Genomic DNA, 9,767 nt, shown 5'->3' with positions numbered 1-9,767 from the left:
TTAAGCCGCTGTTGTTTTCCCAACACTTCGGATTAGGGCTGAGACATGTGGGGTGCAGAGGGACCCCCCAACCCTCTGCCAGCCCACGCTCCCCACCAGCCTGGGCTCCATCTGTTAGTGCCAAGCATGATAGGAAAACAGGACTGGGGGGTGACTACTCCTCCCTGGATGCCACCCCATCCCCTCCCCACGTCCCCAGTTAAGGCACTGGGGGAGTGGAGTTTGCTGTGACCCTACACATGGGTGGGGGGTTTGGTGCCCCCAGCGCAGCCCCCACTGCTGACAGGCTCTGGGATGCTACAGGGGGGAGGAAATTTGAGTGCTCATCCTTCCCCTTATTCCCTTTCTTCCAGAGATTATGCACGATGTGATCCGGAAAGTGAAGAAGAAGGGAGAATGGAAGGTGAGCACCAAACGTGGAGGGCCAGGAGCAGAGGAGGAGGGTGGGGAGGAGGAAGCAGGGAAGAGAGAGGCAGTTGTGGGCAGGGTAGGGAAGGGCAGGTCCTGCTGTGCCCCCAGCTCACAGCTCCTCTCCCCAGGTGCTGGTGGTGGACCAGCTCAGCATGCGCATGCTCTCCTCCTGCTGCAAGATGACAGACATCATGACAGAGGGCATAACCAGTGAGTACCAGCTGCCTGCATCCCACACACCTCCCTGTGGGGAGGGCAAAACCTCCCTTTCTACCAGGGCATCTGCAAAGGCATCTCCAGGCTGGCACAAGGCAGTTGGCACAGCTTGCAAACAGCCTCATCCCACGTGGGATGGATCCATGCCACCTCCCACTGCTCATGGATGGCTTTCTGTGCCAGGCTGGTGTTCACAGGTCCCTCCTTGCCTGCTGGGGCTGGAGCAGCCAGAACACCTTGTCTCCTGGCAGTATCTCAGTCCGAGGAGGAGGCAGGTGTTGGTTTATATCAGCCCTATAAATAAATAGCTCCCTGCAGCACTCAGAAATGAGAAGGAAACCCCAGGCTGGACATTGGTGGAAGGTGTTGGGGCCAGTGGGATTTTGCCCCAGCCTGGGTACAGCCAGAGCATCACTCCCAGATGGTCCCCTCCATGGGGGGATATGAGGATAAATCAAGGGAACAGTAGCACAGACGAATCCACAGCCTCTGGGACCTGGCCAGGAGCCCACACACAGCCCCAAGGGGGTATAACAGGACTGGGAAGGGTGGGCACAGCCCCTGCACCAGCTTCTGAGTGAGCAGGGGTGGGTGGCTGGAGGTGTGTTGGATATGGAGGGATTGGCAGGGCTAGTCCTGTGCTGCCACGGCATATCCAACATCCCCTGTGCTGCTCTGGGCTATCCAACCATGAAATTCCCCATGCTGCCGTGGGATATCCACTGTGTAGCTGAGTGCCCCTGCCCACACCTGTCCCTGCCATGATCCCTGTTTTTTCCCCCAGTTGTGGAAGACATCAACAAGCGCCGGGAGCCGCTGCCCAGCCTGGAGGCTGTCTATCTCATCACTCCCTCCGAGAAGGTGAGGACAGAGTGTGGGGTGCAGGGACATGTCCTTTGGCCCAGGTGAGGTGGAGGGATGTCCATGCTGGGATGGACAGCTGTGCCCATGGGAAGCATCCTGGCTCCAGTGAGGCCAGCAGTGCTGCTAGGGCAGTGGGGTGGAGGTACAGAGCTTCCCCTGTGCCAGGAGGGAGGATGGTGGGTGATGCTGCCTAGGTGCCTACAGTGCCACCCTGCCCAGCTCAGCTGATTCTTCTCTTTTCCAGTCCATCCACTCCCTAATCAATGACTTCAAGGATCCTCCCACCTCCAAGTACAGAGCTGCCCATGTCTTCTTCACTGACTGTGAGTAATTGGAGGGGAGGGAAGGTCACTGAAAGGGTACAAGCAAGCAGGGATGGAGGGATGCTGAGCACTACCTTCCTTCTCCTCCTGCCCTCGCAGCCTGCCCTGATGCCCTCTTCAATGAGCTGGTGAAATCCCGTGCTGCCAAGGTCATCAAAACCCTGACAGAGATCAACATTGCCTTCCTCCCTTCCGAGTCCCAGGTAAGGTCAGGCTGGGGACTGTCCCTGCTGGGGTGGTGCAGGGGATGGGATAACCAAGGGATGCTCTGTGTCAGGGTTTGTGTAACAAGCTCACATTCCTGGCTGACTCCTCAGCCCTGCTCTGCTCTTCTTCTCTGTCTCCTTGGATTACTTCTGGGGCTGATCTGCCGCAGGGATTTAGTGGGTGCTGTGCCTTGGCCCCATGCCAGCAGCCACGTTGTCCAGCCACCAGCCAAGGACACCAGGAGCTGGCCCTGTGCCATCTGCCCCTGCTGCAGACATGGGGACAGGGAGGGACAGATGGTACCAGACCCGCTTGGTGCCATTAACCCTTCAAGCCTCAGCATTACTAGGGAGATAGGCAGGTGGAAGATGAACTCTTAGCATCTCCATGAGCAGCCAAATTGGCTACTGGTCCTTACCAGGGACACAGTGTGGGAGCAGCATGTCCCTGCTCATCCCCACATCTCTGGCTCTCTGCTTGGGAGCAGGTTAACGCTGTGGGCAGGGGGTTTTCTCTGCTCACCTGGGGGGTACATGTGGGTGGAGAGCATGCCATGGAGCCAGAACTGGGATCTAGGAAGTCCATCAGGGTCCCGAGCTGTCAGCTGAAAGCCTGAGGGATGCCCTGAGCATCACTGAGCTCTGGCTGCTTGATGAGCCTGGGCCCTTCATCTGGGGATGAATGTGGTTTCCAAACCTGCCCAGTGGGGCTGCTCTCCTCCAGATATCCCCTCTAACCTTCTTCCCACTGCACCCCCAGGTTTACTCTCTGGATTCAGCTGATTCCTTCCAAAGCTTTTACAGCCCTCACAAAGCGCAGATGAAGAACCCGATCCTGGAGCGCCTGGCAGAGCAGATTGCCACGCTGTGTGCCACTCTGAAGGAGTACCCAGCCGTGCGGTACCGGGGGTAAGGGCAGTGTGGTTGGCACTCCTAGGACCTGCCTGCTCCCCCAGCAGTGTGGTGGGGCTGGGGTTGTGCTAAGCACAGGCCTTGGATGAGGCCATGCTGTGTCTGGTGCTGTGAGGGTGCGGGGATGGAGGGGATGGTGGGACGGGCAGACATCCATGCTCAGTGTAAACAGGCTCAGATTTGTTGCTCTGGTGGGGTTGGGACCCTAAAATCTAGGTGGCACTAAGGCAAAGGGGAGCTCCCCAAGGAGAGGTGGAAATGGGAAACGAAACCTGCTCAGGTGCCTCCTCTCGCATGAGCCAAGGATGTTATGCAGGGCAACCTGCATCTCCTCCCTATCCCCTGCCCTGACCTCTCCCCATGCCTCCTCCAGGGATTACAAGGACAATGCCATGCTGGCACAGCTCATCCAGGACAAGCTGGATGCCTACAAAGCTGATGACCCCACCATGGGCGAGGTGAGTGGTGCTGGCAGCCTTGGAGGAGGATACTGGGGTGATGCTTCACTCCTAGAGCTCTGTTTGAGCTCTGCCCCATGGCAGTCACAGACCCTGAGTGGGGACCCCAAAACAGCCTTGGCTTCCCCTGAGCACCTGGGGGCTGGCAGAGCCCCTGGCCCTGCTGCTGACAGCTTTCCTGGCTCTGCAGGGTCCGGACAAGGCTCGCTCCCAGCTCCTCATCCTGGACCGTGGCTTTGACCCTGCTTCCCCAGTGCTGCATGAGCTGACCTTCCAGGCCATGAGCTACGACCTGCTGCCCATTGAGAATGATGTCTACAAGTGAGTGCAGAGCTGCTGTCCCCACCACTCCCATGGACTCCCCAGTCCAGCCCTCAGGCAGGAGTTGGAAGCTCAGCTTCCCTCAATCCATCGCATTGTTTGGGAGAACCCAGTCCTGCCTGCAGTCTGGTGGGTGTGATTGGCAGGATTGATGCCAAAGGGGCTTTTCCAGCCTTCAGCTCTTGGCCCCTTCCTACCATTTGGTAGTTGAAGGGGTATAAGAAGGTGAGAGGTGAAACTGAGTAGAAATTACTTCACTTTGCTGCTGGCAGAGCCAAGAAGAGCTGCCATGTCCCCCCAGGTCCCTCCATGTTCCCTCAGCTCCCTGATCCCAGGCAGTGAGGGGACTGTGTGGCCCCCAGTCCCATTCCCCCCATGACACTCCTCCCCTCTTCCAGGTACGAGACGAGCGGCATCGGCGAGGCTCGGATTAAGGAGGTTCTCCTGGATGAGGATGATGACCTGTGGGTCACCTTGCGCCACAAACACATCGCTGAGGTGTCCCAGTGAGTGTCCCTGTGGTTGGTTTGCCAGCTGGGTGGGACATTGGCTTGGCATTGTCACCCTCCCTGCGGTGAGGGTCCCCTCCCTGCTGACATCTCTGCCCTCCTCCTCTCCCCAGGGAGGTGACTCGGTCCCTAAAGGAGTTTTCTTCAAGCAAGAGGATGAACACGGGCGATAAGGTGACCTGAATGCATCCACCAAGCCACAGATGGGCATCCAAGGGGCTCAGCCATGGGCTGGCACATGGTGGAGTCTCCTGGGGACACCCAGTGGGGACCTTTGTGAAGGGACAAGGGTGCTCAGGTCCCTGAGGGGGGCAGATGGCTGTAGGGTGCCAGCCCTATACGCAGGACTGGGGAAACAGGGTGCCTTGGGAAGGCAGTGCACTGTGGGGTCAATTTGCCCCAACACAGGGTCCTTGTGCCTCCCACAGGAGCTGCCTCTGTCCCCACCAGTTCCATTGCAGAGCCCCTGAGTTGGTGGCAGTGAGGCGACCCCAGTGGAAATAGGATGTGAAAGTGGCTGGGACCTGAAGGGACCATCTCAGCCCCAGGCAGATGCACTAGGGTCCTGGAGGGAAGTCCTCAGGGGATTTGTCCCCTGACAGTCATCTGCAGTGGAGGAAACCTGGCAATGACATGTCAGGTGTCACCAAACCCCCATGAGGGGCTGCATGGAGACAGAAGTCCTTGGCAGGGTCATCCCCTCTCTGCTCATGGTCCCCAAGTCCCTGAGGGTGAGTGACCATCTCCCCTTTCCTCACAGACCACCATGAGAGACCTGTCCCAGATGCTGAAGAAGATGCCACAGTACCAGAAGGAGTTGAGCAAGGTATGAGGGGAGGGATGTCTGCAGAGTGACTGAGCCCACTTGGGGAGCAGGAGTTGGCAGCCCTTCCTGGAGGGTCCCTGGCCATGGGTGGTGGCACAGGGACCTTCAGCTGCTGCCAGCACTGCAGGGTTGACCACTCATGTCTCCCCAGTACTCGACCCACCTGCACCTGGCTGAGGACTGCATGAAGCACTACCAGGGCACTGTGGACAAGCTGTGCCGAGTTGAGCAGGTAGCAGCTCCCCCAGCCCCACGGGGACAACAGGGACTGGCAGCTCCCTCCCTGGGTGGAGGGGTGATGAGCACATGTGTTCTCTACAGGACCTGGCCATGGGCACTGATGCTGAAGGTGAGAAGATCAAGGACCCTATGAGGGCCATTGTGCCCATCCTGCTGGATGGGAATGTCAGTACCTATGACAAGATCCGCATCATCTTGCTCTACATCTTCCTGAAGAATGGTGAGGAGGACACCTGGGCAGGGATGGGTGCAGGATGCTCCAGGTTGAGCCAGGATGAGCTGGTGGAAAAGCCCAGTCTTGCCTCCCTGACCGGCACCAGGCTGGGTGTCGGGAGGCAGCAGTGGAAGGGCTGTGTCCCCACAGGAGACATTCCTCAGGACACCATCTCCCCTTTGCACTTCCAGGTATCACTGAGGAGAACCTGAACAAGCTGATCCAGCACGCTCAGATCCCAGCAGAGGACAGTGAGATCATCACCAACATGGCCCACCTCGGGGTGCCCATCATCACAGACGTGAGTGCCCACCTCCCGCTCCCTGTGTCCCCTTGGGAGGGAGGAGCATGGCACCTGCTCCACTCTGGGAGCCACCTGGGATGGCCCTCTGGGGTGTCTCTGGTCTCCCCACCACAGCCCCTGTGTCTCAGGGTGTCCCTGTGCTCTTTCTGCCCAGTCCACCCTGCGCCGCCGGAGCAAGCCGGAGCGGAAGGAGCGGATCAGCGAGCAAACCTACCAGCTCTCCCGATGGACCCCAGTGATTAAGGACATCATGGAGGTGAGTCAGAAAGGACAGGGGCAGGAGACAGAGCAGGGACCCCAGGAAGGGCCCTGGAGAGAGCTGGCTGCTTCCAGCCCAAACCCAGACACCTCTCCCTGCCTCATGCCCTCCAGGCTGCTCATTGCCTGCAACTGCAGCACAGTTGGGATGTTCTGGGAGGTTCTTCTGAACCCAGGTGGGATGCACAGCCCCAGCTGGGCCTGCATGACATCCCTGTGATAGAAAGACAGTAACAAACTGGTTGGTTGTGTGTGTCCCACCATGGGCATGGCTGGATGGCCTTGTCACAGCATTAGAATCATAGAATTTTAGGGGTTGGAATGGTGCTTGGAGATATCCAGTGCCAACCTCCTGCCCTGGGCAGGGACACCTCCCACCAAAACAGGTTGCTCAAGGCTTTAGCCAATCTGGCTTTGAACACTGCCAGGGTTGGGGCAGCCACAGCCTCCCTGGGCAACCTGGGACAGTGTCTCACCACCCATTGCCCATGTCCCAGCTGATCCAAGGACAGGCATGGCTCTGTGCCTGTACCCACAGGAGCTACCCTATGTGCTCTGTGCTTGGGTAGCACTGGGCAGAGCCAAAAAGTGAGTTTTTCCAGGCATTGCCTTCCTCCTGACCCACTCAGTTTGTGCCATCCCGTGGATCAGAGCAAAGTCCTGGGATCTGCCCAGAGCCAGGGGATCCCAGGCACCAAAACTGCTCTGCAGCACAGACATTCCATCTGCTTAGACAGACAGACCCTAGAGCCACATTTTGGGGAGGAGATACCACTGTAGTTCCGTGCTGCCTCTGCCCACAGGCACTGAGACAAACAGAGCTGCAGCTCCTTTGATTTCCAAAGCACAGAGCTCTTGGCTTCCCCTGCCACAATCCTTGGAAACCCCTCCTTGGTGCCTTCATCCTCAGGGCACCCCTAAACCTCATTCCCAGGCCCAGAGGGGTCTGCCCAGGGCAGCAGCACCTCACTAGGGTCTCCCAGATGACATTAACCCTCCACCACTGATGAAGCAACAGGGAGTCCCTTGCCCTGGGAGGTGGATCATAGGGCTGAAACCTCCAGCTCAGCTCATGCCCATGAGCCTCCCAGGAGGGGAATTCTGTGCACTGCCATCCCCAGGGGCTCTGGGAACAGGGATGCTGACCCTGAGTCTGTGGCTGTCTGCCCACAGGATGCCATCGAGGACAAGCTGGACACCAAGCACTACCCGTACATCTCCACCCGCTCCTCCGCCTCCTTCAGCACCACTGCAGTCAGGTGGGTCCTCCTGTCCTCCCCCTCTAGCTGCACACTGTGTCACCCACAGCATCCATCCCAGCATCCATCCCACACTGATCCCAGGGGTGGATCCAGCAGCAGGGCTGTGAGCTGCTCCACACTCCTTCAGGCATCCCATGCCTCAGTTTCCCTTCAGGAATCCCATATCTTAATTTCCCTCCAGACATCCCATGCCTGTTTCTCCTGACATCCTGTGCCCCATTCCTTTTAGGAATCCCATGTCTCAATTTCCCTTCAGACATTCCATGCCTCTGTTTTCTCCTCAGACATCCTATTCAATTTCTCTTCAGCCATCATGTGCTTTCCCTTTGGGAATCCCATGCCTCAGTTTCCCCTCAGGAATCCCATGCCTCAGTTTCCATACAGGCATCCTGTGCCTCAGTTTCCCTCCAGACATCCTATGCTCCATTTCCCTTTGGGAATCCCATGTCTCAATTTCCCTCCAGACATCCCATGTCTCAATTTCCCTCCAGACATCCCATGTCTCAATTTCCCTCCAGACATCCCATGCCTCTGCTTCCCCTCAGGCATCCCATTCTTCAATCTCCCCTCAGACATCCTGTGCCTCACTTTCCCTAGCTGCACGTTACATGTTTTAGCAGCAATCTGGAAGCTCATGGATGTATGATTTAACTAAGGCAATGTGCCTTGTTCCCCATCCTTCATCCCTGTTCTCCTCCCCTCAGCGCCCGCTATGGCCACTGGCACAAGAACAAGGCTCCGGGCGAGTACCGCAGTGGTCCTCGCCTCATCATCTTCATCCTGGGTGGGGTGAGCATGAACGAGATGCGCTGCGCCTACGAGGTGACACAAGCCAGCGGCAAGTGGGAGGTGCTAATAGGTGAGTGTGCCCCGGGGCTGCCCCTGGCACTGGCTGCTCATCCCACGCTCCATCCCGCAAACTCCCGGCTCCAGACGCCTGCGGGAGCTGGAACTCTGCGGAAAGGTTTTTTATTTCCTTGACATCCCTTGTCACCCGTGTGTGTCTCTTCTCCCATCTGGGTTACATCCCTCCACCCATCCTCATTTTTTGCTCCCATGGTTCTGTCTCCCTGGTTGGTTTCATCTGAGCAGGGCTAGAGGAGAGGGAAGGAGGTTTTGTAGCATGGATTGCTCTTGTTGCATGTGGGTTGGTCATTCTTGGAGTCATTGCAGGGAGGAGTAACAAAACAGAGGTGTGCAAGTCATGATGTGCCCTGTGTGTGCACCAGGTGACACATTGTCCTGTTGCACACGTGTTGTCTGTGCAGCAGGACGTGCCGTGTGTGCTGAGTCTCAGCATCTCATCTTTGGTCCTGGAGGAGAATGTGGCCATGAGTTGGGTATAGAGGACACAGTGGTAGCTCTCCCAGATGTTAGCAAGGAGCTTGTAGGTCCACTAAAATTCCTCTGGGAAGTGGTGGCTTGGATACACACCTTGTAGAGGACACAGAAGAAGCTCTACCAGATATTAGCAAGGAGCTTGTAGGTCTCCTAAAGTTCCTTTGGGAAGCGTGGCTTGGATACACACCTTGTAGAGGACACAGTGGAAGCTCTACCAGACATTAGCAAAGGACATTTAGGTCTCCTGGGAGAATGTGGCCATGAGTTGGGTATAGAGGACACAGTGGTAGCTCTCCCAGATGTTAGCAAGGAGCTTGTAGGTCCACTAAAATTCCTCTGGGAATTGTGGCTTGGATACACACCTTGTAGGGCAGAGGCAGGTGCTCCTTACCATCTCATCTGGTCTGTGGATTCTTGCCTGGGATGTCTGGTCAAGCCTGTCACCAGCACCTCAGCTGCTCCTTGGGAGCAGCATCCCAGTCTCCATCACCTCCTGCTGCCTCTGGATGTTTCCCCCTGTCACCAGACCCCCAAGTCCAGCTTCATCCTGCCTCTCATGCATCTCATCCTGCCTCTCTCCGGGGACCATTCCCTGCATGCGCCTACGATGCTCCTGACGGCAACCGCGTCCTTCCTCACCCCGAAAGAAGGTGGTGGTGGTGGTGGGGGAGTCTTGGCACAGCCCTCAGCCCCGCTCTGTTCTCCTGCAGGTTCTACTCACATTCTCACTCCCACCAAATTTCTCATGGACCTGAGGCACCCCGACTTCAGGGACTCCACTAGGGTATCATTTGAGGATCAGGCTCCAGCAATGGAGTGAGCCAAAGAAACCAAGTAAAGGCAGCTTATTAATGAAAAAGAAACTCTTCCTCCCCGAAGGGTTTTCTTTCTTTCTTCCGTTCCTCCTTTCTTTAATTATTATTTGGGGGTTTGTTGGGTTCTCCCATAAGAAAATGCTTGCGGTTCCTCCTACCAGGTGGAAAAGCATCCAACGTCGCTCCATCATCCCTCTGCCATGTCTCAGCCGGGCCTGGCCAGCTCCTTCATGCCATGAGTTCCCCCTCGCCAGGGCCGGAGGGGCCGGGGGCGGCGGGTCGGGGTC

The 9,767-nt window shown here is 57.3% G+C and overlaps 1 protein-coding gene across 1 annotated transcript; it reads left to right on the top strand.

Annotated features, from left to right (window-relative positions):
* Positions 1–358: 358 nt before the first annotated feature.
* On the top strand, positions 359–9,566 carry LOC103802327 (syntaxin-binding protein 1). Its single transcript, XM_009074786.1, has 18 exons — positions 359–403; positions 540–621; positions 1,412–1,488; positions 1,736–1,814; positions 1,914–2,017; positions 2,781–2,929; positions 3,306–3,390; positions 3,581–3,711; positions 4,110–4,217; positions 4,334–4,394; positions 4,981–5,046; positions 5,198–5,278; positions 5,368–5,506; positions 5,692–5,801; positions 5,959–6,060; positions 7,236–7,321; positions 8,029–8,183; positions 9,376–9,566. Exons 1-18 carry the CDS (start codon positions 359–361, stop codon positions 9,483–9,485), a joined length of 1,770 nt encoding a protein of 589 aa, XP_009073034.1. The 3' UTR covers positions 9,486–9,566.
* The last annotated feature ends 201 nt before the right edge of the window (positions 9,567–9,767 follow it).

Source organism: Acanthisitta chloris, unplaced genomic scaffold (assembly GCF_000695815.1).
Source record: "Acanthisitta chloris isolate BGI_N310 unplaced genomic scaffold, ASM69581v1 scaffold8555, whole genome shotgun sequence".
NCBI classification, from domain to species: domain Eukaryota; kingdom Metazoa; phylum Chordata; class Aves; order Passeriformes; family Acanthisittidae; genus Acanthisitta; species Acanthisitta chloris.
Note: the sequence above shows the minus strand (reverse complement) of the source record. Positions and strands in the feature narration are given on the sequence as shown.

Bases quoted from the DNA above. Each gene is read 5' to 3' on its own strand.
- LOC103802327 (XM_009074786.1), top strand. From the start codon at position 359: ATGCACGATGTGATCCGGAAAGTGAAGAAGAAGGGAGAATGGAAG. The intron at 622-1,411 runs GTGAGTACCAGC...TTTTTCCCCCAG, and splicing joins CATGACAGAGGGCATAACCA to TTGTGGAAGACATCAACAAG. The intron at 3,712-4,109 runs GTGAGTGCAGAG...CCCCTCTTCCAG, and splicing joins ATTGAGAATGATGTCTACAA to GTACGAGACGAGCGGCATCG.